This window comes from Natator depressus, chromosome 28 (assembly GCF_965152275.1).
Source record: "Natator depressus isolate rNatDep1 chromosome 28, rNatDep2.hap1, whole genome shotgun sequence".
In the NCBI taxonomy this organism is placed as follows: Eukaryota; Metazoa; Chordata; order Testudines; family Cheloniidae; genus Natator; species Natator depressus.
In genome coordinates this window covers 2,311,277-2,338,230 of record NC_134261.1, presented here as the reverse complement: position 1 = coordinate 2,338,230, position 26,954 = coordinate 2,311,277, and the positions used below count along the sequence as shown (strand labels likewise).

General features: G+C 55.3%; 1 protein-coding gene across 1 annotated transcript in view; it reads right to left on the bottom strand.

Annotated features, from left to right (window-relative positions):
• Positions 1 to 26,954, bottom strand: part of DNAH2 (dynein axonemal heavy chain 2) — a 110,010-nt gene that overhangs the window by 61,343 nt on the left and 21,713 nt on the right. Inside the window, exons 11-30 of the mRNA XM_074941231.1 lie at positions 26,693 to 26,898; positions 25,917 to 26,046; positions 25,280 to 25,462; positions 22,930 to 23,144; positions 22,663 to 22,809; positions 20,655 to 20,811; positions 19,208 to 19,447; positions 17,854 to 18,042; positions 16,615 to 16,762; positions 15,773 to 15,965; positions 11,640 to 11,840; positions 10,588 to 10,744; positions 9,126 to 9,300; positions 8,049 to 8,212; positions 7,602 to 7,763; positions 7,070 to 7,173; positions 5,006 to 5,162; positions 4,476 to 4,558; positions 1,912 to 2,092; positions 1,394 to 1,532 (exon numbers count right to left, since the gene is read on the bottom strand). Of these exons, the coding sequence (XP_074797332.1) occupies positions 1,394 to 1,532; positions 1,912 to 2,092; positions 4,476 to 4,558; positions 5,006 to 5,162; positions 7,070 to 7,173; positions 7,602 to 7,763; positions 8,049 to 8,212; positions 9,126 to 9,300; positions 10,588 to 10,744; positions 11,640 to 11,840; positions 15,773 to 15,965; positions 16,615 to 16,762; positions 17,854 to 18,042; positions 19,208 to 19,447; positions 20,655 to 20,811; positions 22,663 to 22,809; positions 22,930 to 23,144; positions 25,280 to 25,462; positions 25,917 to 26,046; positions 26,693 to 26,898 (3,331 nt within the window). The remainder of the gene's footprint in view (positions 1 to 1,393; positions 1,533 to 1,911; positions 2,093 to 4,475; positions 4,559 to 5,005; positions 5,163 to 7,069; positions 7,174 to 7,601; positions 7,764 to 8,048; positions 8,213 to 9,125; positions 9,301 to 10,587; positions 10,745 to 11,639; positions 11,841 to 15,772; positions 15,966 to 16,614; positions 16,763 to 17,853; positions 18,043 to 19,207; positions 19,448 to 20,654; positions 20,812 to 22,662; positions 22,810 to 22,929; positions 23,145 to 25,279; positions 25,463 to 25,916; positions 26,047 to 26,692; positions 26,899 to 26,954) is intronic.

Sequence of the window (26,954 nt, the reverse complement as noted above, 5' to 3'; positions counted from 1 at the left end):
CTAGCGCACGCGCCCCAGACTGAACCTCCAGTCTCTCTCCCCAGGGCTTAGAGCCCTAGCACTGCGCTGAGGTCAGCGCTGACTGAGAGGGGAGCGCCCCCTACTGAGCCATCACCATGCAGCACTGAATCTCCTTTGGGGGCCTCCAAGCCAGTTACTCACAGACTCATGGAAGATTTGGGTTGGAAGGGACCTCAGGAGGTATCTAGTCCAACTCCCTGCTCAAAGAAGGACCAACCCCAAATGAATCATCCCAGCCAGGGCTTTGTCAAGCCTGACCTTAAAAACTTCTAAGGAAGGAGATTCCACCACCTCCCTGGGGAACCCATTCCAGTGCTTCACCACCCTCCTAGTGAAATAGTGTTTCCTAATATCCAACTTAGACCTCCCCCACTGCAACTTCAGACCATTGCTCCTTGTTCTGTCATCTGCCACCGCTGAGACCAGCCGAGCTCCCTCCTCTTTGGAACCCCCTTCAGGTAGTTGAAGGCTGCGATCAAATCCTCCCTCACTCTTCTCTTCTGAAGACTAAACAATCCCAGTTCCCTCAGCCTCTCCTCGTAAGTCATGTGCCCCAACCCCTGATCATTTTCGTTGCCCTCCGCTGGACTCTCTCCAATTTGTCCGCATCCCTTCTGTAGTGGGGGGCCCAAAACTGGAAGCAATACTCCAGCTGTGGCCTAACCAGTGATGAGTAGAGGGGAATAATCACTTCCCTCCATCTGCTGGCCATGCTCCTACTAATACAGCCCAATATGCCATTGGCCTTCTTGGCAACAAGGGCACACTGCTGACTCCTAGCCAGCTTCTCCTCCACTGTAACCCCAGGTCCTTTTCTGCAGAACTGCTGCCGAGCCAGTCGGTCCCCAGCCTGTAGCGGTGCCATGGATTCTTCCATCCTAAGAGCAGGACTCTGCACTTGTCCTTGCTGAACCTCATCTGATTTCTTTTGGCCCAATCATCTAATTTGTCTAGGTCACTCTGGACCATATCCCTACCCTCCAGCGAATCTACCTTTCCCCACAGCTTAGTGTCATCTGCGAACTTGCTGAGGGTGCAATCCACACCATCATCCAGATCATTAATGAAGATAGTGAACAAAACCGGCCCCAGGACTGACCCTTGGGGCACTCCGCTTGACACCGGCTGCCACCTAGGCATCGAGCCATTGATTATTACCTGTTAAGCCCGACGATCTACCCAGCCTTCTATCCACCTTTAGTCCTACTCCTATGGAGCAGACTCCCCTCAGGAACCAGAGACGAGAGGAGATCACAGCTCTCGGAGGCGGCCCAGTGGCAGGAAACAGGGCCTAGGCTGGGTCCGGAGTGTAGAGCGGGAAGAGGCAGCTGGCTTGTGGCTGGGGTCCGGAGGGAGTGGAAGCAGCAGCTACCTGGGTAATGCGTCCCACGCAGCGCGTTGTTATCCTTGTTCAGTCTGTCCATGATGGTCTTCCAGCTGGCGTTGATCTGATCAAAGGAGGCCGACTCCCGGGGCAGCTGCTTCCGGATGTCTTCTCCCAGGAAGATGTTCTGTGGGAGGATTGGCAGCAGAGAGAGAGAGAATGGCCCAGGAGCATTCTGCCAGGCAGGCTGCTCCCCAGCCCAGAGACCACCACGGGCCACTGCAGCCCAGCAACCTACTGCCAGAAGAGCCCGATCCCTGACCAACGCTCTGATCTGACCCCCGCCAGGTCCAGGGGACAAAGAACCAGGCGCTGGCCCTCCTGTGAAAACTCTGCAAAGCTGACTGGTGGGCAGGGCTGGGTCATGGCCAGGAGGGAGAGAGAAGGGGAGTGAAGGCAGCACATCCACGCTGCGCCCAGGCCCTGCCCATCACCAGCGGGGAAGCCTGGCCCTGCATGTGGGCCCGTCAGCGAAGCAGAGGGACGCTGAGCGGGGGGCTCCTCACCTCCAGGTACAACCATTGCCTCTGCACGGTCAGCACCATCTCGATAACCTCCAGGATGAGCGAGAGGCAGCGCTCCCAGCGGTCCACCTCCTTCTCAAAGGGTTTGACGAAGCGCGAGGCCTTCATGGTGGAGAGGGAGACCTGGTTATCCTCCAGTGCCTGGAACACCTCATCCGTCCCCCTGCAGGAGCCAGGCAGAGGTCAGTGGGAGGCTGAAAGGCCTGGGCATACAACAAGCAGAGCGGCTACAATGTGCCTTTGGGGGCACACCGCCCGTGGCCCATTCTGCCCAAGGCCTCTCTGCAAAGGCTCCCCACAATGGGGCCCATTAGGATGGCAGTTCTGTGCTATGGGCACCTGTCCTCAAATGACGCCCCAAACTCATCTCATGTCAGGGCCACAAAAGACACCACAGAGAGGAATACCTTTCACTCACCAGTGAGCTGGGGCTGGATTGAAGTTAGTTCCCTAGAGGGGACAGGCCATGTGTCCCATTCCCTGCCCCCATGAGCCAGCCAGTCCCTGCCCTGGGGCTGGATGGAAGCCAGCACCCTCCAGAGAGGAAAGGACATGCATTTCATTTCCTGACCTTCTGAGCCCCCACCTTGGGGCTGGATCAGAGTTGGGGCCCCTAGACAGGAAAGCCCCCATATCCCATTCCTTGAGCCAGCCAGTCCCCTGAGACGGGATTGGAATTGGTGACCCATAGATGTGAAAGGCCCCATATCTCATTCCCTGACCTCTTAAGCTACCTCCTGCCCCACATCCCTGGCTGATGACAGCTGGACAGACCCCACTTTGGGGTCACCTAAATCCATCCCCTTGGGGAGGTGGGGGTTAGGTTTCACCCCTCCACTCGGCTGCCAGGTAGCCTCCTGAAGACAAGCCTTGAGAAGCGTGTGAATGCCAAGGGAGGGGCACTGTACAACGCTGAGGCCCCGGCATGGATTGTTGGGCGGGGCAACCTGCTGCCATCTCGAACTGGTAATAAGTCAGGGATCAGTATGTCCTCGAGCCACGCAGACTCAGAGTCACATATTCCCAGGTCAGAAGGGCCCATTGTGACCCCGTCTGCCCTCCTGTATTGCACGGGCCACAGGACTTCCCCGAAACAACTCCTGTGTGACCCAGAGCAGATCCTGCCCATCTCATGGAAAAACTGCCAGGCGATGTAGAATCCACAACACCAATGGTTAGTTCCCCAGGCTGTTCAGAACGTCCACCTTATTTCCAGTCCCAGTTTGTCTAGCTTCAGCTTCCAGCCACTGGATCATGTTAGACCTTTATCGAGGAGACTGAGGACCCCTCTAGCAAGTATTATTTCCCCACGTAATTACTGAGGGGCTGGGACCAAGTCACCCCTTCACTTCTCTGTGTGAAGCTAAGCAGATCGCACTCCTTGAGTCTCTCACTAGGGCATGTTTTCCAATCCCTTAATCCTTCTCCTGACTCTTCGCTGACCCCTCTACAACTCATCAACATCCTTCGGAGCTGTGGACACCAGAGCGGGAGGACTCAGTATCCCAGCAGTGGTCTCACCAGTGCCATATCCAGATGGACCAGAACCTCCCGACTCCTACACGAGATTCCTCTGTTTATACATTAGCCCTTTTGGCCCCACAGTCACACTGGGAGCTTACGCACCACGACCCGCATCTCTTTACAGAGTCCCTGCTTCCCAGGAGAGTCCCCCAGCCTGGAAGTCTGGCCTGCGTTCTTTTCTCCTAGATGTACGAGTTGACATTTGACTGTGTTAAAACACTCACTGTCTGCCAATAATCCAGATCACTCCCTGGCTGTCCCTTGTTCCTAGTCCCCCTAGACTAACACCAGTTTCTCTCTCTCTCCCTTCAGGCATAAACACATTTTCATCACAGAGCTGAGCAAGCTCTTTGCTTCCGCACTACAGACAGCCATGTGCAAGCCCTGCAGCTCCCAGGTATGAACTGAATCACTGAGGGACACCCCTGCTGCAGCCAGCAACTTCAGAGGTCAGGACGTCCTCAGCAAACTCGCTCCCTGCTAATAAAACTGGGTTAGTGAGAAAGACGGATGGGAAATCTAAAGGCCACGGCCTGCCCTGCTGTTCTGATCTTCTGGAATGAAAGGAAACCATGCTTAATGGATAATGCTGGGATTCAGGACTGCTGGGTTCTGGCTGTGGAAGAGGACTGACGTCTAGCAGTCAGAGCAAGGTGGCTGGGAGCCAGGACTCCTAGGTTCTATTCCTGGCTGTGGAAGGGGAGTGGAGACTAGCAGTCAGAGCAAGAGGACTGGGAGGAGGACACTCAGGCTCTATGAGGACCAGGGGAGCGTGGTCTGGTGGTTAGAATGGGAGCTGGGTCCTAGTCTCAGCTTTGGGAAGGGAAGAAGGTGTTCAAGGGAGGGTCTATCTAGCTGTACTCAGACAGAAAGAGAAACAATTAAATAAACCCCTGGCTAACCATGGCGCCTTGTTAACGAGCAGAAGTCACCCTGCCATGCTCAGCTGCTTGTCTATCCAGGAACCCTGCCCACCACATCTCTGCGGCCAGTGCTGCACGGCAGACCTTTGGAAGCCCTACCTGAGTCGGTGGTGTCCTTTGTCCTTGTACGGCACGATATCTAGCAGCACGACATCCCAGGTCTTGGCGATGGCTTGTAGGGCCTGGGCGAAAGACAGGGATGGGCAGCATGAAATACACAGGGAAATCTTAACACAGTGGCTGGGGCTAAGGCCAGAAAGCAGAAGCCATGTATCTAGTGTCAGAACTGAGCTGGGAGTCAGGGGGCCTGGGATCTATTCCTGGTTCCGGGTGCGGAGGGGGGTCATGATTCCCAGGTTCCATTCCCAGATCTGAGATGGGAGGCTAGAGAGGAGGAGGGGAGCTGAGACCCCTGGGTTCTACTCCAAGCTCCGAGCAGGAACATATAGAATAGTGAGTGGGAGTCACGTCTCCTGGCTAGATGATCGTTGGCAATCAGGACCAAATATGACAGTGGGATGGCGGTGTGGACTCCTGTCCTGCTAAGATCTGGGCAGAGACATTCAACAACTGCTGAAAAAGAGCCGGGGAAATGAATGAGGAAAGAGGGATGGACAGACAGACTCTACCAGTTCGATAGACAGCTCTTTGGAGGCCGACGCAGAGATCTCACTGATTTTCTCCACGTGTTGATCCAGGCCGAGCTCCACAATATTCTCCAGCCTGAAATCTTCAGCATCCTGGTCAAACGTCCTGAGGACCAAGTCCTTCACCTGATCCCAATGCCTGCAGGGAAGCCACCAACAGCATTAAACCAGGGAATGGACAAGCCCTCTCTGCTGATACACCAGGATCAGTTCTATCCCCTTCAATACAGAGACTTGGCCAGCCCCAAGAAAGGAAATCAGATCGCTCTCCACCACGGAAATGGAGATGTTGACATGGTCAAATGGTTGGACGCTCCGGGATAGGAAATGAGATGAGTTGGAAGGGGCCTAATGTGGATTGCTCCAACTGGAGAGAAGTTGAGGGAGTCGAGGCTACGCTGATATGGGCATATTCAGCGGAGACCAGGGAGTTATATCACTTGGACGACTTCAGTGACTGTGGATGGAAGAAAACCAAGGGGAAGAGTGAAGCCTCGGTGCATGGCCCAGATATCAGCAGACCTCAAAAGATCAGTCTGCACTGATGTGGGATCACCAGCTTTGGAAGAAGGCTATAAATGTTGCCAACCCTGAACAGGGAAGTGGCAAGAAGGAAGGAGAAGAGTTCTATGCCCTTCAACCCCCGAGATCTCTGTTCCCAGAGCATGCAGGGAACAGCCCCCACCCCGCCCGGTACCCAGGGCCCAGCTCTGGCCCATGCACTCGCACAAGCCAAGTGAGGAGATAGAGGGGACAGATCCTCACTAAGCGGCTCTAGGGAGGCTGCATACATTTCTAGGTACTTCAGCAGCACAAAGATAAAGACAGTGAGAGGAAATTCAAAGCGGAGCAACGGAACCAGTCCTGGGGAGTGAGGCTGGGAGGGACGGGGCTATCTCTGTGGACCAAAAGAGAATGCAGCAGGCTGGACTGCTTGCAGGCATCTAAGGACTGTTTGGAGCACAGCTCCGAGAGCTGGGATGAAGGCGGTACTGCAGCCTTAGCGGCCAATGGGTTATTAACCAGCGCTCATGTGTGGGCTTGTGTGGGCACGGCAGGACACTGGAGAAATAAGCTCTTCCTCCTTCCCAACCAATTGCGGCCTCTTTCCCACCGCCCCACGTACACAAACCTCCCACCGGGTGCAAGCGTGGTGTCGTGCAGTGAATCACCTGTGTTAGGCAGGAGAGGAATTCTCCCTCGCCAGCTCACTAATGAGCATATGTTCGTGTGGGGCTGACGAACGAGGTCAGAGTCCAGCCCCTTTGCTTTTAAGTCCCCAAGGAGGTGCAATAACCACGTGGTAACAAACCAGCTGTGCTGGCTCAGTCCTCCAAGGAAACAGACTTCATGTATGAGCCACACAACACCCAGAGCTGAGCACATGGCTAGGACACCAGGAACAGTCAATCGCAATCTAGCAGCTAGAGCTCCAGGGTTCTAATCCCACTCGGGGAGGGGAGTGGGGTCTGGTGGTTAGATCAGGGGGCTGGGAGTCAGGACGCCTGGGTTCTCTCCCCGGCTCTGGGAGGGGAGGCTGGGAGCCAGGACTCCAGGATTCTATTCCCCAGCTGTGGGAGATGAGTGGGGTCTGGTGGTTAAAGCAGGACGTTAGGACTCCTGGGTTCTCTTTCCTAATGGGAAGGGAAGTGTAGTCTTGGGGGGGAGGATGCTCTCAGGACTCCGGGGTTCAATTCCCAACCCTACCACTCACTCTCTGTGATCTTGGGTACATCCATTCTCTTCTCTGTGCCGCAAGGGAACAGCAAATTTCCCATGTCACAGAGGGGTTGGGAACTCCTTTCTTAAATGCGTACTAAGGTGTGCGAGCTCCTCAGATGACAGGAGCTAAGGAAAGGCAGAGGACGATTAATTCCCGCAGTGGGATCCTGCTGCATCACAGACAGACAGGGGCGCAGTATCCCGTATATTACTCCACGGAGGAGCAGCTTTCAGCCACTCTCCAGAGCAGAGCTTCTCCAATGGCCCAGAAGCTTGGGCCAGCACAGCGCGTGCAGAAGATTCCCTCGGATGAGCCGTACCTACCTCTCCCGCAAGGCCGGGTTCCTGAGGTCTGAGATCAGGGGCATCGTCCTCTTAAACTGCTCGACCTTCACCTTGGAAGTCTCGATAATTTCCCAGTCCCGATCCTTTGGTTGGAAAGGAAGCAACGCCAGGTTTGGGGGGGCTCAGCAGGGATGAGGGAATACTATTTCGACGGCCCCTTGACACACCTTTGCCGTGCATCACACTCACCCCCCAGAACTTCTTGCACAAGTGATCACAACCCCAATGGGCTGCTCTGGGTGAGCCTCTGCACCACGTCTAATGAGGACAGGAAGTGGGGGCCCTGCAGCTGCACCGGTCCTATTGGTCCTCCCAGCACAATCCCACAGTGCCCCTCCAATGACCTCCAGCTAAGGTCTGCAGGAGCAGGGTGCAGAGCACTAGGAAAGGCCCCCTTCTCTGCTGTCCCCCAAGTGCCCCGGTTCCCCAGCCATCGCCCTCCAAAGAGCCCTTCCCATATACCACAAGGGGACCGGCGGGCAGTGCCGGGCCAGGGGAGCCTCTCTCTTACCTTGAGCTCCCGGCTCAGCTTGTTGAGCTTCCGGAAGAGCCCATAAGCCGTGGTCTCCATCACCTCCGTTTGCAGGGTCTTGAAGCTTCCTGTCTTCCACTCGTTCCAGTGGTCTTCCCACTCTTTGGTGATCTCCCACACCTGCTGCAGGTAGTCCAGCTCCTGCAGGGCACCGCACAGAGAGAGTTTAGCCACAGCTGGAGAGACACTCGGACCCACTTTCCTGCCAGTCCAGCAGGGGACCCCCTTCAGCTGGCTACGCCCCCCACTTCCCAAGCGCGGGGTAGTGCGCCGACTCTGGGGGCTGGATGTGGATTTGCTCTCAGGCAGCAGCAGTGCAAGCATGATCCCTCCAACCTACCCCCGGACTGAGCTTCATCACTGCCCCCCAGGGAGGAGAGGGGAGCTCGGGCCTTGGAGGCTGCCGTGCTGTGGAGGGGTTCCCACCTTCTCGAGCTTCTGCAGGTCTTTGGAAGCAGGCTGTTCGATTTTGAAGATGCCCAGGTTGGAGCGCAAGGTGCTCTCCTCATCCTTCATGGCGGCCAGCAGCTGCCGCATCGCCGCGATCTGCTCCAGGGCCGTCTCGCAGTTCACAGCGCTGGTGAATGGACCTGCGCAACAAAGAGCTCAGCGGCTTCTGCCCATGCTGCACCACTTCTGGCTGGCTGGGCCATCGGCCAGGGACCCTTTTCCTGCGCTTGGGAGACGTCAAGGGCGGCTGAACGATGAAGCGATTAGAGCATGGAAGTGGGAGCCTGGCTCTGGGAGGGAAGTGGGGTCTAGTGGTTAGAGTGGGGGGGTGGGGGAGGGTTGGGAGCCAGGACTCCTGGGTTCTGTCAGTGGCTCTGGGAGGGGAGTGGGGTCTGGTGGGTTAGAGCAGGGGGGGCTGTGAGTCAGGACTGATGGATTCTAATCCTGGGTCTGAGAGAGGAGTGGGGTTCAGTGGTTAGAGCAGATGGAGCTGGAAGGCAGGATGCCTGGTTTCTATTCCCAGCTCTGGGAAGGTAGTAGCGTCTAGTGGGTTGCAATGGGGGCGGGGGTGGGGGTAAAGAGTCCTGGGTTCTATCCCCATCTGTGGGTGGGGAGGGCAGTCTGGTGGTTAGAACAGATAGGACTAGGGGGCAGGACTCCTGGGTTCTATTTCCCGGTCTGGAACAAAAGTGGGGTCTAGAGGGTTTGAACAGATGGGGCTGGGAGTCAGAATTTCTGGAACCCTACAGAGCATGATGAAAGTCCAGCAGTGCTCAGGTTCCTGAAGGGTTGTTCAGTGAGGTGGGGTGAGGAGGTACAGGACCATGATTTACAAGAGAACTAGAAAAATTAAGGGACTTACTAGAAGGGAGGGACATTAGATTCAAACTCACTAACTGTAAATAGCTCAATGTACCGAACCAGTTTCTTTAAACCTGGCTTGTTCTCTAGGTCTCACTGAGATCTAGAAAACAAGTCAAATATGGTGCTTCTAGCACGAGCAATTTTCAAGTTGACTGAGGCCTCTATTCTGTGCGTGGCACCACCACGCACCTTTGGTGCCAAAATCCTGCAGAAGGACCTGGGCCTTTTTCTTGAAGTCATCCGCAGAGTGGATCAGGCCCGTCTTGAATTTCTCCTTGTGTTTCTTTAGCATGACATCGCTCTCCTGAATGCACTGCTGGAAGGACAGCCACTCAGAGTTGAGAACTGCCAGCGTCTGCAGCACCTGGGACAAGGGAGAGGGAGAAAGATGAAAGTTGTGTTATCCCTCCAAGATTATCACGGCTTCAAGGAGAAGGCTGGGCATGGTGGGGTCCAGAAATGTGGCTAGGATAAATAGGAACCTCCTCCCCTCCTACGGCACAGGGATCTCATCAATTTCCCTGGAGCTGGGCAGGACTCAGGTAATTTCTACAAGTCCTCATTCATCGAAATCTCTGCCAGTTACGGTAAAAGCTTTTTTATCCAGCATGTTGGGGGAACGAGGGGTGCCGGTAAGTGAAAAATTCCGGTTAACTAAGTGGGAGGGAGTTTGGGTGTGGGAGGGGGTGCAGGGCACAGGCTCTGGGAGGGAGTTTGAGTGCGAGAGGGGGCTCAGGGAAGGAGTTTGGATCAGGAGGGGGCTTGGGACAGGGAATTGGGTGCAGGAGGTGTTTTGGGGTGCCAAATCCAGGGGGCGCTCACCTCGGGCAGCTCCCCGCAAGCAATGACCTGTCTCAGCTGCTCCTAGGCAGCGGCGCGGCAGGCGGCTCTGCGTGCCGTCTCCACCCAAAGGCACTGCCCCCGCAGCTCCTCTTGGCCGCAGTTCCTGGCCAATGGGAGCTGTGGAGCCAGCGTTCAGGGTAGGATGGGGGCAGTACCGAGCCGTCTGCCGCACCTCCGCCTAGGAGCAGCCGGGACAGGTCGTCACTTGCGGAGAGCCAGGTAGGGAGCCTGCAGACCCCGCACCAACCAGATTATAAAGCGGACTTTCTATGAAGATTTGACCAGGAGGGGATTAAAGATTATTAACCACACAGCCGGTGCAGCACAGCGGTGGCACACTGGCCACAAACTCCCTGGGGACAGGCAGCAAAGAAGAGGGGGTGGCTGGAGCTGTCTTTGGAGAAGGGGTAGGGAGCCAGTGATGCTGGGGGTGGGGCATGAGCTGGGGCACAGAATGGGCAGAGAAAAGGGAGGGGCGGGCAAATGGAGCAGGGGGTTGGAGGGAGGGAGATCACAGGGGTAGACGGGCCAAAGAGGCTGAGCAGAGGAAGGGAATGGGGATGAGATCCCGGAGGGAGCAGGTGGGAGGTGATGGGGGAGAGGAGAAAGTAGAGCTGGACATCTGGGAATTCACAGCAGGGATCTGCAGGGATGGAGGCTACATGACCCCCTTTGCCTGGATGGAGAGAAGGGCTCAGATCCTCAAGGGGATATATGCTCCTAATTCCCACGGAAGTTAGGTGCCTAAAACCCTTTGGGGTCTGGGCCAGCATGGCAGGGGCCACTCAGGGTCTGCGTCCATACTTACCCCCTCGTCCACGGCCACTTCATATTTCTCCAGGATGGCAAATTGCTCGTGGATGGGCGGGATCTGCCCCTCTAGCTTCGGCAGCTCGTGCTGCAGGGTGTCCAGGAGCTGCAGGCTTTGGCCCAGTTCCTCCAGCATCTGCGGAGGCCGGCTGACTCTGTGGGCCAGAGCAGGGAAGAGACCGAGTGAGACAGGACTGGGTCAAATGACAAGGGCTCTCTTGTGCCTGCGCTGGAAGACCCAGCGCAGCCTGTTATGCCACGCTCTCCACAGCTGCTCTGCTCGGGGAAAGATGTTTGACACCCCGTGGCAGGACTGACACTGCGAGCCATTGAGGCCAGGACCTAACCCTGTGGAACACTGGTCCTCTCCATGGGCGCCAGCAAGGGGTCCAGTCCAAGCCACGATGGGGGCCCTTTAACAGCAAGGTTCTGCTCTGGGCAGGGGCCAGCTGACCACTCCACACGTAAGCTGACGAACCTCGGAACCACAGAAGGGGTGAGATCAGGCCCGGAGAGGGGATGTCTCTGGGGTTTTGCTATTTTCCCAGCTCTATTACTCTCAAGTGCTTTAAGAGTAAAATCACTGTGGTTAAGAAGTTCCTCTGCTGAGCCCGTGTTCCTCGTTTTCCTGCCACGTTTCTCTCTGAAGGGGTTAAACTAGAAGCCCAGAATGCCCCCTAGATGGGACTTTGCAGGACGGGAGGGCTTGGGAGGTCTTGGCTTGACAACGGCATCCCATGTCCCAAGGAAGAGCATCAGACAGGGCCCGAGAATCCCAGAGCTAGAAACAGTGACTAGACTCTACCCAGACCCAGCTGGCAGGAAGCACATGGGACCCAGAGATGGTGACTGTATAGTGGGTAACTGGGCCAGTTTGTAACAGGAGAACTCGCATCGGTGGGGAGAAGGGAAGGCCAGAAGGGAACCTGCCCAGGGAGAAGGGCATGGCCCTGGGCTGTCTCTGCCCCAACCAGCTGGGGCGTGCGGTACAGGTAATGGGGCAGGAAGGAGGGGGCAACATGATCTCTGCCTGTCCAGGGAAGGCCTCACTTCTCAGCGTTCTCCTGGAGGTAGGTGTACAGCTCCTGCAGCCGGGAACTGGCCATCTCGTTCAGCAGGTTGGTGAGCTTGTTCTGCCACTCGTTGCAGTGCTGGACTACGGAGAACTTGAGGTGGGAGCAGTCGAGCAACACAAACTGGATGCTCAGCACCGTCTCCTCCTTCTGCACATTGTTGGCCACCTCCATGTACCTGCCATGCACATACACAGACAACTGCTCAGTGCAGAGCAGGAGGGCTGAGCTCTCCGGCGCAACGGAGAAGAACCCCAGGGGGATTCTCTGCGTGGAGATGACTAGCTGGGATTAGTTCCTTCACTGGAGACACTTGAATTCACACAGAATGGATCAGAGGAGAGAGCTCCTCGTCAGATCTTTCTCACCAGAGCTGGAGGTGCCTTGTGGAAAACCAGTATGGCACTAGGGGGCGCTGTGCTGCAGGGAGCTCGCTCTCTCCTCGCAGTCAGTGCTGATGCCAGTGCCCCAGCATAACACTAGGGGGCGCTGTGCTGGAGGAAGCAGGTTGAATGGGTCCCTAGGGGGTGCTGTTCCCTCAGAGGCACTGCTGACACCAGTGCCCCAGCATGGCACCAGGGGGCGCTGTGCTGCAGGAGCTCTCCTTGCAGTCAGGGCTGACACCAGTGCCCCAGCATGGCACTAGGGGGCACTGTGCTGCAGGGCGCAGTGGAGTTAACCCAGTAGCCGAGTTCTCCGTTTTCACCCAGTACGGCCCCCCAAACTCCTGCCTGGGGGGTGCTAGGAGATGACATGCTGCTGGAGGTGCCGTTTGTTGTATGAGCCATGATACAGAGGCCGTGCACCCTCATGCTCATTAAAGACAACCTGGGCTTATTGGGAAATCAACAGCATTTGTAGCTCCCAAGTGAGCAGGCTGGAGCCAGGGCACAGGTTTGGGGGCGGGGAGACCATAGTGAGGTTTACGGCTGCCATGTGGGGGTTCACCAGCACAGCTCCATGCCCAGCTGCAAACTGTCCAAGTCTCCTGCTATGTCAAGGGGCCTCCTGTTTACAACCAAAAACCTCCCGACTCATGAATTAATGTCATCTCCCGCATGAAACAGCATCCATTGATGCCAAATTCAAAATTTAACTACATTACCCAGGATTGCATGCGTCAGCCACACATGTGCACCAGCATAGGCCGCAGAGCTATGGGCACCTGACCGTGGCCTGACCACTTTATGGCCAGGCCAAACCCGAGTGGAGCTGCGGCCCTGTGCCAGGTCACAAGACCATTCACTCAAATTTGTCCTGGCTGCCATCTCAAATCTCCTTGAAATGACTCTGAAAATGTTGGTCAATATGCCTAGATGGCAGCATTTACTACTTCCAAGCCATCCCTAGCCTTTTGTGCTTTAACCCTCATGCCAGTCTGGTGTCCTAGCAACCTGATGATTCCCGGGGAAGGTGATGACCCATAATGCATCTGACCAATTGTGCAATGCTATCCCAATCCTTCCTGAACCCTGCAGTGACCAGTTGATGCCCTGATCAAAACTGATCACTAGTGTCATTCCTTAAATTTCTTCCATTGGTGTTATCCCTAACTCACAGGTGCCGTCGTGTAATCTACGTGGTGTAATCTATTGAGTTCAGTTAGGCTCTAGATTAACCTATCAACCAGGGCTAGATTCCAAAAGGGACACAACTGAATCTAGAGGAAAGAGATTTAGTACATTTTATCAACGAGATTAGATTTTAGATTTGATCAGAGATTCGTGGAATATAATCTCATCCAGCATCCGGATTCGATCCAATGTGGTAGACAAAACACTTGGATAAAGAAAGCCTAATTGTAACCAAGAGCGGCCCCCTGGGACTCAGTGTGGGATACTGAAGTTGCCTCAGGCAAAAGAAGCATTCAATAAAGGAGCAGGGAATGTTTCATGGCGATGCAAGAGGAGCAGCCGCTATTAGGAAGGAGAAATTCGCTCCCTCCAAACGATTTGTTAATTGAAACGTTTTTATTTCTTTGCTCCTGACTCATCCAAGCGAGGCCAGCAGGTGGAGGACAGTTCCAGCCCCGAGGGATCTTACTAAATCTTCCCGACTGTTCCATTAATTAATTCCCTGTCTACAGGTCACTGGAAACACGAGGCCAAACTTTATTGAACAAGGAAACCAAAAATGGCCCCAGAAGAGACAGATGAGGGGCAGAGGCAGAGAGGGGCACCCGGCTCCAGAGAACAGGCAGAGATGGATGGGGAGGCAGCATCCCTCCCACCGTTCTCTAGTTTTGGATCCAAATTTACCTCCGTCCTGCACTGAGCCTGAAAATTGTGTGTCAAATGCTGAGTCAGCATAGCACACAGGACAGGAAAATGCAGCTTGTGCTAAAGAAATTAATCCTGCATCACTCCTTTGAGCAGCTGGTTTTCAAGTGTGCCTCGTTCTGGGTCTTTGTTCCACCTTCTGGCTCACAACTGGGCCGTGCCAAGGTGGGGGGCACAGATCACGCTGTGGAATCTCTCTTCCTGGTGCTGCTATAAACGGCCCTCAAAAGGCTTTCGGGGCTTTAATGGTGAATTTTTCTATGCACTGTTGAAACACATATGAGGAAGTGGAGAGTAGAAAGCCCATAAGCTGCCTTGTAAACTAAAGTATTCCACAGGCAAAAATGCAATTGGTTTAGGGAGCGGTTATACTGTAATAACAGCCGACTCCAGGGCCCTGCTCACAGCACGGCTCTCTCCTGACCTGCTTACAGCACGATTCCATTGCTAGTCATTTGTTATCTTCCTTCGGAGACTGAGGAAAGCAAACCAGAACTGCCAACCCACATACAGGCCTTAACTGCGTGAGTGCCCGATCTCACGGCTGGAACCTCTATCCACCCTCATGCCTTTAGAGCTTTTCCTCCATCCCAAAGCGCTTTACAAAGGAGGGCAGCATCTTTATCCCCATTTTCCAGATGGGGAAACCGAGGCAGAGAGGTGCTCTGTCTTGCCTGAGGGCACCCAGAAGGCTAGTAACAGAGCTGGGAAAAGAACCCAGGTCTTGTGAGTCCCAATCCGGTGCCCCATGCACCACAGAAGAAAGGCTTCCGAGCCCATTTACCAAATCCCCTAAGCCAGCCACTTGTAGCTTACAGAGCCCTCAACGCGATGCCTGCAGGGAAGCTATAAAAAGGATCTGATTGTCTGTGTTTCTCTGACTCTTAAAAAAAAATAAAATTGCTTGCGACATTTGCATGTAAACAGAATTTTGCTTTCTTAAGAATTCAGCTGCTCCTGCTGCTTCCTCTCCCGTTCACACAGAGCTGAAAGCTAGCCACCTCCAGGGAGGGGCACGGCACCGGTTTACCAGCACACACAGCGGTGTGCCATAACACTTTCCAACAGGAAGTGCAGGCAATACCTCTGCGGTTGAAACAGCAGGGGAGATTTAGGGAGGCAGAATGGAACCGCTGGAGTTGGGAAAGGGCCAGCACACTGAGGTTAATGCCCTAACTCTTGGGAAAGGTACCAGGAAATCTTTAATGACCACAAGCCGTCAGAGCTTTAGCTTTATATTGGAGCTGAAATCTCGCCTCCCGCACGGCGTGTCCCTAGCACTATGCTGGGGGGGGATTGGGGTCAGTGCTGATTTGTAGGGGAAAGGCCCACACTGCTCCCTGCAACACCGCACCCCTGGCACCTCACAGGGATCAGTGCTGTCTATGGGGAGAGCGCCCCCTACCTACCCACCCACCCACATTGCTCCCTGGCACCTCACTGGGATCAGTGCTCTGTGGGGAGAGCGCCCCCTACCGACCCACCCACACTGCTCCCTGGCACCTCACTGGGACCAGTACTGCTGTGGGGAGAGCACCCCCTACCAACCCACCCACCCTGCTCCCTGGCACCTCAAGGGGGCCCCTACCGGCCCACCCACCCTGCTCGGCAGGACTCTGATTTTCCTTGGGGACTCACATTTAATATTAAACAGGCCGGGCTGTTTAACTTAGCTTAGCTTGTGAACTCTGTCCATTTCAGAAGGGTAAGAGGGCAGACTTCCCTGAATCTGAAGGGTCTTGGCCCTCATCGTTACTGGTACAAGAGACCCGTCTGTTCAATGAAGGGCATTGCAGGATTCGAGCATCCATGGACACAGGTCCTCCCTTACCGAGCAGTGTCCGCATCGAAGGAAGACACGAGTGGGTTGAGGTGCCGGTAGCGGTTAATGAAGGAGTCCTTGTTGACCTCCCAGATCTCACGGTACACATCCCAGGTCTTCAGGTATGCCTGGAGGTGCATGGCGTTTGCTTGCATGCCACCACTGATCAGTGCCTGGATTTTCTTGATATCTTCATCACGCTCTGAGTGCGGAAGGAGGACAAAGAGAATGGTGATCAGCTGTTTCGATGCCCAAACAGCCAGTCCTAGTCAATCAGAACCCCTTGCTTCTCTTCCATGCTGGTTTTGCAAAGCCTCAACAGTCTCCTGGGAAATATTGTCCCTATGTTAGAAGGGGAGGAAACTGAGGCACAGAAAGGGGAAATGACTTCTAGGGGGTTGGGTGTACACAGGCAGGAACTCGTTCCATGACAGATGCAGGCTATATTCAGGCAATGTCTGTCTAGACTCAACATGTGACTCGCAGTAGCTGCTAAGCCAGCTACCAAGTGCCACAGTGTTAGTGGCAAGGAAACTGAGCTAAGGGGGAATGACAGCTGAATACCAGGCTGGGGAATCGTCTCTTCCAGGGATAGGGTGGGAGAAAGGATCCAGCCAAGTTACCTCAGCCGACTCATTGTGGTCTGAACACAGAGGGTATCACTACACTGGGTTTTCAAACCCACAGCGGCGAGACTCAGAGCCCAGGTCTACCCAGGAAGTGCCTGAACATGGGGCTGCAGGGAACAAGACAGTGTGGATGCACAACTCGGCAAGGCAGCTGCAGACTCCTTTAGACTGAGCTGCAGGTCCCCCACAGGGAGCATGTGAGTGCAGGGGAGGTCTCCTTACCCACGAGAACCGAGATGGGATCGCGGAGGAATCTGCATTTGGTCAGGATCTCCGGCAGGTGGCGGAAGACAGAGATGCTGGTGATGAGGTGGCTGCTGATGTCATTGACCATATTCGCGAGCTGGGCCAGAGTTGGGGAAAACTCCACCTGGAAACACAAAACAGCGGGTCCAGTAGAGAGAGGAACCCAACCCAGAAGAGAGGCAACAACTGCTCAGCGAACCCAAACTGATCCACGGGGTGAGCACTGGAAAATCTATTCCATTCCCACATCTGGACCTGAAAATCCCACCACTCCGATTTCCATCTTGCTACCCCCTTCCTCACCTCGCTCCCACACACAGCAGCTAGAGGTTACAGGCCAAATCCCCCAGTCCAACAGCTCTGCTTGGGGCAAGACGAAGGCAAAGGTGGCTTAAAGCCACCTTTATGGGCCTCTCGTTCCTGGGGCTGATCTGCACTGGCTCGTATTTCCAACACAAGACTCAACAAAGCCACAGTAGCGGTCAAAGGCACCACGGGCCCGTGCTGCCAGCCAGGAAGAGCTAGGACAGGCCACAGGAATGATCGGGCCATGCTCCCTTCTCCCCTGGCCACCCCCCATGCTGCAGAAGCCCTTCTGCAGCTGCTTGGTGCTGCTCTGGCACTAAGGTCAGCTTGCCTGGCTCTGAGGGTCTGTCTACATTGCAGTGGAGAGGTCTGACTGCAGCACGTGTAGACAGACCCGAGCTAGCTTTGATCGCTCCAGCTAGCTCAGGTAACAACAGCAGGGAAGCTATGACAGCGCAGGCAGCTGTCACCTGTGGATTTACCCAGGGTCCTGGGGGGGTGGGATTAGCCCAGGTAGCTGCCCGTTGAGGGAGAAAGAAAAGCAAGAAGGTAATCAGACAGCCGTGATTTTAAGGTCAAATATCTTGTCCTGGACAAGGCTTGAAGTGAATAATTTATCCTGGCACGACTGAGCAGCTGGGAATCCCAGCCTCCCAGCATTCATTTCTGACCCTGACGGCATGCGTAATATTGGCTCTGAACTCTCTCCCCGGCCCTGGGTCGAGCTGTGCTTTGGCGGGGACACAAATTCAGGACTGAACACAGCAAGCCCCAGACCTAGAACCATTTTCAATTCCTGCCTTAACCCCTCCCCGACATGCTGCTAATTCCTGGCTGGGACCTTGGGGCAGGGCTCAGCTGGGTGTCTGAGGGCTGCAGTGGATTGGAAGCTGTAGTGGAAGGGCTCACCTGTGCAGATGGCGCCGGGTAGTTGTCCTGCAGGATCACCTTGACCCTGAACAGGGGGTTAGGTGTAGTCTTGCCATCTCCATTGATGGCCTTGGAAAGTTCCAGTAGGGACCATTTGACATTGAGCCTGAAGGCCTCTTCCATCATTCTGTTCATCTTGATGGTGTAGGCCATCCAGTACTGCTGCACCTGAGGGGAGAGACAAGCCAGCTGAGAAAGGCAGCGTAGACAAGGAGGAGCCACCAGAGCGAGGGGCAGCCAGGGTAAAAGACAGTGAATGCTGCAGAACTGTGCTCCTGGCTCTGGCCACTGGCCCTTCTGGCTGCAAAGGTGACCTTTGCTACGTGACCCAAGTAGCTCCTCGGTCTGTCCAGATTTAACTGTTTCACTGCCACTCATTTGGGTAGAAGCAACCAGGGAATGTCCTACTCTGTTGTCGGAAGTAGTGCCAGATGCTGGGGCACTGGGCCAGGGTAAAATAGAGCAGCGGGATGCTGGCATGATTTGCTGGGGGCAACTCAACCTCCTCCTCCCTAATCTAATGTCACCTCATGCCATGCCCAGAGGGGCCGTATGCCCACAACTTGCTGCAGAAAGAAACTGAGGGCCACAGAATTTAAGCCCTAAGGGCCTGCTGTATATCACAGATCATTACATTTCACCCACTGCCCTTAATCCGAGTTAGACTAAAGTACCTCAGTCTTCGTAAGACTAAACTGTTGGGCCCTACAGGGAGAAAACGGGCAAGACCGACGAGCCAGCCATGTCCAAAGCCCCTGCAACGACCGGGAACTGACTAGGTGAGGCATGCCCAGATGATCTCAGCAGGCAATCCATGCCCCATCCTGCCGAGGATGCTAAAAATGCCAAGGTCCTTGCCAATCTGACCTGGGGGGGAAATTCCTTCCCGACCCCAAATCTGGTGATTGGTGGGGCACTGAGCAGTGAGTTAAACCCACCAGCCAGGCAGCTAGAGAGAAGATTCTCTGGACCACCAGAAAGCATTGGCCCTGTGTCCCATCTCTGGCTGCGGCCGAGCTCTGACGCTTCAAAGGCAGAAAAAGAACCCAGAATACCTCTATGACCTGGGCCCTGACCCTTCAGTGCTGCTGGGGAGGCGGTGGTGCGGGAGGGAGGCAAGTGAATGGAGTCAGGTAGATAGGTGGGTGGGCAGGGACAGCTGTTGGAGAAGAGGGAGAAGTTGCAGATGGCAGAAGAAGGTCTCTGAGAACACAGGTCCTTACACACAGGTCTCCTGACAGAATCAAAACCAAGCACTGCATGCTGGGACCTGCGCCAGGAGGCAGACAGAGCACGGCCTGCTGGGAGCTGCCTGGCCTGGGCCTGGCCTTACCTCGGCGCTATCGTGTTTGAAGACTTCATAGGTTTGCCGCATGATGCTGGTGACCTCCTCGTGGATATCCATCAGCTTCTGCTGCACCCAGGCACGGTGCTCCTTCTGGTCCTCCTCAAACTCCAAGTCATTGTAGACCCGCTTGCTGGTGATCCGCACCAGCAGTGCCTCGCTGATCTGCTGGGCACTGCGAGCGATGGCCAGGGTGGCTGCCTTGTATTCGTTCACAATGGTCTGCACCTGAGGGCCAGTGGCCGCAAGGCAGGCTCAGGGCAGGGAGCACTCTGATCAGGCACCTTAGGGCCCCACGGTTTGACCGAGGTGAAACTGACCAGCTACGGCTCCACCTGGGCGAGGCAGGCATGAGGCTGAGGGGTGGGAGGCTCTCCCTTTGCTCCCCACCTGGATCCTGGGGGCAGAGAGGGTTCCCTGTCTCTACTTCTTCCTCACTGCCTAACGGGGGGTTGTGACGAAGTGGGACTGTTCTTAATGTTTCCTCCGAATATTGTGGGGGTGCCTCAGTTTCCCCTATGCAGTTCTTAAGTATCTAGGTGGTGGGGTAAGGGTCTATAATCACTGCAGAGCCCTAGAGGGCATGTGTGTGCAGGAGTCTGGACGCAGAGAATGGCCGACACCCTGTTTCCTGGCAACTGATGGCCTGGGCCCTTCCCCCCTGCAAGGTGAGAGCTAAAGGGTTGGAGAACAAAGGAATCAGGTGACCTCCTGGCCCGGGAAAGGGACAAAGCCCAGAGGAGGAGGGGCTGGAGAGAGTTTCAGTTTGGGGCTGGCTGGGACATGGAGTGAAGGGCAGACGTGGTTGTCTGGCTCACTGCCCCCTGCCAAAATGGACCCAGCTGAGGGGTCCTGTTCTCTGCACCTGCAAGCTCTGTTTTAGACCATGTTCCTGTCATCTAATAAACCTCGGTTTTACTGGCTGGCTGAGAGTCACGTCTGACTGCGAAGTTGGGGTGCAGGACCCTCTGGCTTCCCCAGGAGCCCGCCTGGGCGGACTCGCTGTGGGAAGCACACGGAGGGGCAGAGGATGCTGAATGCTCCGAGGTCAGATCCAGGAAGGTGGAAGCAGTGTGAGCTGTGTGTCCCAAAGACAGGCTGCTCACAGAAAGGCGACTGCCCCAGAGTCCTGACTGGCTTCATGGGGAGCAGTTCCAGAGCATCGCCCAGGGACTCCGTGACAGGGGTGTTGTCTGCCAGGCTGGGTTCTCTGCTCCCTACCTCCAGAGATGCGTATTAAGCAGAGAACACCCATGTTCGGAGTTTCTCCCACTACACCTAAGCCTAGGCAGACTGAGCAGAGTACAGATCAATGGGATGCCGGTAGCTGGAGACCCCTTAACCATCTGCTAATTGAGATCTCTGTGGAGGAAGGATGGAGCCTTGGGGCCGGCTAGTCGGGCGTGCGGGCCACGGAGGTCAGAGGAAAGCTCACCTTGCTGGCGTGCAGTCGGCACTCACTGATGAAGGCAGCACTGGCCCCTTTCAGTGACCAGTGCAGCTTCTTCAAGCCGGGCTGGATCTTCCTGTCCAGGTATCGGATCCGCTCCTTGAACAAGGCCCTCTCCTCTGGGGACAGCATAGCAATGATCCTAAGGGGGCGCGGAGGGCGAGACGAGTCAGGCTTCCAGCCCCGTCAGCAATTCAGATCTATGCAGTGCATTCCTTCCACCAACCCACAGAACGGGCCTGTCTCCAGACAGGTCAACGGTGAGTCCCCAAAAAGGCTACGAGGCTGGGAAAACAGGTCGACAAAGCAAGGCGCAGAGGCGTGGCTCGGTCTGTAAAAGGGATGGCTGTGGCACATGCTGGTGCGATCAGTCTGGCTCCATGGATCGGGCCCTTGATAGGTACGTGCAGCAGCGCGTCCTCAGGGACCGACCACTGGACTTGGATTCAGGAGACCTGGGTTATATTTCCAGCCCTACTGCTGGCTGCTGGGTGACCTTGGGCAAGTCACTTCCCCTCCCCGGGCCTCTGTTTCCCCATCTGTAAAATGGGACTGACCTCCTTTGTAAAGCACTTTGAGAGGTACTGATGAAAAGAGCTAGGGATTAATATTATTACAGATCAGCTGAAAGGATGTTCCAAAGGAGGCCGCCACTCTCCTCAGTCACTAGGGACAGGCCAAGAAGTTACAAGCTCAAAGATGCAGCTGGCACGGTCTGGGAGGTGCTTGGAAAGACAGATTGGGCCAGGCTGAGACCAGACCCTAGTCTGACCAGGATGGTTTTGGGGGGGTGGAATTCTGCCCCTGTCCCAGCCCGGGAAGATGCAGATCACCCAGTTACATCTGTTCCAACCCAGCTGAGTCCTGAGTGCCACAAGCCAGCATGACACAAACACTCTCCCTCTTCGGTCATGTTAAAAATACACTTGCCAAAACGAACCTGTTTCAAGCAACACTTTCTCTGCAGAAAAACACCCCCACGTCACACTTTTAAAAATACCGGAGCAAAGCAAAGAGAAACCCTCCCCCACCCCCACCAGTTTAGTCATGAGACAGCTCACTCGTTCCCTAGCATTTCTTCAGCTGATGGTGGTACCAGACCGGTAGTAGTGAAGACTGACTCACTGTGCGTCCCCCACGCAACCTCCCCCCAAAACACACACACTCCCCCAACCGATGGGCCTCGGCTCTTCTCTGGAGGGACCTGCTCTCGCAGGGAGAGGGAGTTCCAGCTGCCAACACGGGGGCCAATCAGCGTCAATTATCCGAGTAGGTTTTGTGATGGGGACATCTGTTCTGCTAAGAACTGGATTCAGATCCCATCCCCCTACAATTCATTTACACGGGAACCCCCAAATGGGCCACACATGGAAATGACTTTCAGTCACTGCTGAAATATAGAGACTAGAGGGTTATACACTTGACTGCTTAAGTGGGCCGAGCTATCCACCTAGCTGAGCCCTGGTCCCCACTGTGGCTGGGCTCTTTGAACAGATATTAGAGGAAAACAGGCTTCTCTGGTTTTCCAATTCTCACCAAAACCAGCGAAATTCTGAACAGAGTTGGGGGCTGGCTGGAGCTGTGGGGATGAGAAGGCTGGCCAGCACGGAGGGGCAAGAGGCCTGGCTGAGGAAGGGCTAGCCAGAGTGGAGTGAACAGCCCACTAACCCTCACCCTGAGGTCCCTGCCTCACTCCTGTTTCCAGAATGACTCTGCTCCCCTCCCCTGGCCTCTGTGAGGTCACCGCCTCATCCTTGTATCCTGAGTAACCAAATGGGGATTTGACTGAAATCTGATTTTCCCCCAAATCAATGGGGTCCTGCTCACCAAAGCCTAGAACAACAGGTAGGTGACAGGCTCTGTGTCCCACTCCCAATCGTCTGCGGATACATACATGATGCCATACAGAGCTTAGGCCCTGTCTAGGAAAGCTGAGAAGGATCCGACCTGGAGCCTGCTGAGAACCAGGAGTGGAGGGGCACGGATGGCAAACCTGTTATAGTCCCGGGCAACCAGGAGCAGATTCTCACGGAGGTTTCGCAGATCCTCCTTCCTGTCGTAAACTTCCACCACGTAGTGGGGTATCTCAAAGAGCAGCCTCTCCCAGTAATGGATTTCCACAAATAATTTCAGCAAGTCCCTGCAAAAGGAAGCACAGGAAAGCCAGCTGTTGTGAAAGGCCTGTCTCACCCAGCACCAGCCTGCAGCAGCCGCGGAGGCTGCCCTGCGCAGAAGAGAGTGGCAGGCTGGTCCCGCTTACTTGTCAAAATTAATGTCCAGCATGCCACTCTTCTCAGTGCTGAGGATCAGGAGGGGGGTGTCCAGGCATTTCAGGCTGTCTTTGTCCAGGGTCTGCGTCCACTCCTGGAAGGTCTTCCTCTCAATCTCGTCCATGGCCTGGACAAGCAGCTGATAGGCCTGAAAGCTCTCTTCCCCGGTCCCAATGTGGGGCATGAAGTGGGCATTGGAAAGACACTGCAAGGCAGACGGAGAACTCCAGCCAGTGTTTTTACTTGCACTGGGGAGGAACTGGGGGGAGCACATTTTGCATAGGAGGGACAGAGGACATTAGCTAGGAAGAGGGTTAATGGGGGCAGATACTGCACCGCAATCCTGACTAGCAGCCTTACTCCTCCCCACTGCTATTCCAGTCCTGCAATCCACTCAGCTCCGCTGATGTCCCTCATTCCTGACACTCACTGCCCCCACCCCCCTGCTATTGCAACTCTGGACAACACACACAGACACAAACACCTACCTCTGCTGATGCCCCTCAGTCCCCCCTCACAGCCCCTTGCTGTCCCAGCCCTGCACTCCCCAAACATGGCCATTAGCTGACTGCTTGGTGAAACAAGTGAAATCTGAAGATAAAATTCTCACTGGACATTCAGCTCTTTCAGACCAGCGCGATAAAGAAACCAACGCGTGCACACATGGAGCCGCTCATTCATCCAATAAAAAAACGGCGTTAGGGCAACCAAAAGCAATTGACGAGTGAGCGGCAGGGCTGAGTCAGAGCTGCGCTGGAGGTGCCCTCTTTCAGAGGAGATGCAAAATGAGAGTTGTGACCCTGGAGTTCTCCCTACTCAAGCTCCCGCCGACCCCCTCTCGCCCTGCTTGTTCCCCTCTTCCTCACTGGACTCTCAAGGGGTAACAGAAGAAACTGAGGAAGGTGGAGGCTGCATGACCCCTATATAACTACAGCCCCAGTTGGGATGCCCCAAGAAAGTGTTCTTGAGGCCCCAGCCGTCTCTACTCGCTAGGGAGTTCCAACGCTGTGCAGAGCCCAGCACAGAAGCGGGAATATGTAGAGGGCCCTGGATAGAAAAGTGATGTCCTGGCCAAACGCCATCCTGGGTGACTCCTCCTGTAATTTCAGCCGGCCAAGGGCTTGTCCTTTGCGTCCTGTTTTAAACTGCTGTGCAGCAATACTGTTGAACAGCGGGTGTGTCCCACGCCAGGGGCAGCTGCATGTCAATGCTGGGTTAGCTACCCCTGTGCAACACTGGTGTGTGGCTGGCAAACTCCTGCAATGCTCCACCCCAAGGGAACTGCCTCTCCATGGTGTGTTAAGCGATCATTGCAAGTCTATAGCTTGTAAAGTGCTTTGAGATCCTTCAAGATGAGAAATAGGAGCAGGAGGTATTCCTACAATCAGTTCCTGCGTACCCACAAGAGCGATGTGCTGGGGCTGGCGCAGCCCGTGATTGTATGACTAACCCCTAATGCAGGGCAGAGAAACATGAGCCATGAGGTGTTTGCCAGACAGAAGAGAGGTGAGCCCCAGAATGCCAAGCCCTGGGCTGGGCAGGTAGGAAAGGCAGAGGTGATTTTCAGACCTAGATTTGGCAGTTGCAAGCCTGCACATACTGGAAGTTTTGTGATTGATGCTGGAAATGCTGTTTTGTTGTTACCCAACGTAGAATTAAACCTGTCAAAGGAACTCACTGACAGAGAATGTTATTGAGGCAAAGAGTCAAAAACAGATGAGGTAGTTAGATGAACAAAAACAACATCTGCCACGACAATTGCTTGGGCAGAAATTCCAAGTCTTCAAGATACCGGGAGGAAGGGGGTCCCTGGCTGAGCGTCAGGATGGCTTCAAACATACATGTGTCTGCACGCACACATGCACTCCCCCAAGCAACACAGGATAGTGCTGGCCTGAAAGGGAGTGGCATGTTACTCCTGGAAGCAGTAGGTGTTGGCCCCTGTCGGAGGCAGGGATATCCGACGAGATGAACCATTTGTCTGGGTCGGTGCTGTGTGAGGGCAGGGATAGCACACTACACGGACCAGTGATCTGACCCGATGCATCAGGAAGGCAGGGCTACTGGGCGAGACGGGTACATTGGTCTAACTAGTGCCCAGGAGTCGGCTGGGTTGTCAGTCCTGCCCTCTCTCTCTGACAGGCAGACTTTGGGGTGAAGGAGCTTTCTTATGTCTCTCCAAGAGCCACCTCTGCAGCTGACTATGGGGCAGTGCTAACAGGCCCCCAAGGAGAGCTCTGTCCCATTCGACAGAGATAGAAAGGGCCCCTGACATGGCGGCATGAGACAGGGAGAGATGGACGCTGGAACGGGGTCTTGCCATGGATGTGGGATACTCACCTTTAGGGGTCTGTCGATGCGCCGGCGCAGAGCCCGCAGCCAGTGCGCCAGGCCCGCATAATGGCACATGTGTGCCGGCAGGAATGGCAGCTTCTTGCTCAGCTCTCTGTTGACCAGGGCGAGCTCTCTGTTGAACAGCATGTAGACATCCACGGCTTTCTTGTCAAAGGTGCGCTTGATGGCCTAGGGGAGGAAAGAGGCCAGCTGAGCCCATGCAATGCAGCAGCTGCACCAGCAACCCACTGCCCATCCAGGGGCTGGTCTCCCCACTTCATCTGGGGGATGCACTCGTTGACATAACCTGGGGGCTGTCAACACCCCCGTACTGCCCAGCTAACCAGTCTGGGAACAGCCCTCCCACACCTCACAACAAGCCAGTCTAGGAGCGTGTACCCCCTGACTGCCATGTCTGAGAACTGCCCCCACTCAGAACCACCTGGTCCAGAGGCTGTTCCCCACTGACACCCCAATCTTGGAGCTGCCCCTTGCTCCCCCATTCCAGGAGCTTCCAAACTTCCCAGCTATCCAGTCAATAGCTGGCTAGGAGTTTGGCATCTGTGTCTGGAAAGGTTAATGGTCTTCGGGACACGCTGCTCTGACAGGGTCCTGCCCCGCTGCCCTGGCACCAGCCCCATACCTCTCGTGTGGACAGGTGATGGAAAATGTCCTGGATCTCCACGCCACGCTCCACATCCCTTACAGTCTCGAAGGCTGAGGTGATCAGGTTTTGGGTCATCACCTCCAGGTCTTTGACACCAGAGCGGAAACTGTGTCACAGGGCGGGGGGGGTTTGCAACAAGAAGGGAAGAGGTGTTGTAGGACAGCAAACAGAGGCACAAACTCGCCACCACCTTGCTGGGACAACACTACTGGCTAGGAGCAGGGAGCCCCAATTGGCCAGGACTTAGTGACAGCTCTTGTATCCCCCCCACACACCCCTCAACAGGCAATGTCTCCACGTTTCCAACCATGCCTACCACTCACAGTCTCCCCTCTTCCCGGAAGCTGACAGCAGGGAACAAGAGGGACAGTCACCCCCTGCAACATACCACCCCCACCCAGGAGTTGACTCTCTCCACTCTCATTCACCATCCCTTGCTCTGTGACAGCAGATCCATCTGTAACCTCCTGCCCTCTCTACCTGACAATACGGAGGGAGTGCCTCTGTGACACAGAGCTGATTGCACAGCCCCTTTCTTCCACTGCTGGCCCCGGAGGTAGGAAACGGGGCCAATCCATCACTGCCAGCTCAGGTCCCTGCCAATGCTCATAGTCCAGGCCTGACCCATGCAGCTGGCACCATCCTTAGCAGTCTCAGCAGAGGAAGGGAGCACACTGGGCTGACACCCATGCCCAGCTGTCAGCGGGGGAAGACTCTGCCACCAGGCCCTGCGAACAGAGGGCCCTTCTCACCGGTTAAAATCCTCATGCCAGAATGTGTTCTTCACGTCCAGGATCCCACCCTTCATGTTCCGCAGGGTGTGCAGGTGCTTCTGAAAGGTCTCCTCTATCTCCAGCAGGTTCCGGGTCATCTGGGGACCCCGGTGCCCAAAGAAACAGGGCAGTGGGGTCTGCTTCCCATCCTCCCAGCGGGCAAAGTGCTGCTGGCAGTCGCAAACCTATTGGCCAGTGCACCGCAGCGTTATTGGGTTTGTCTTCCCATTGCTCTGCCTGA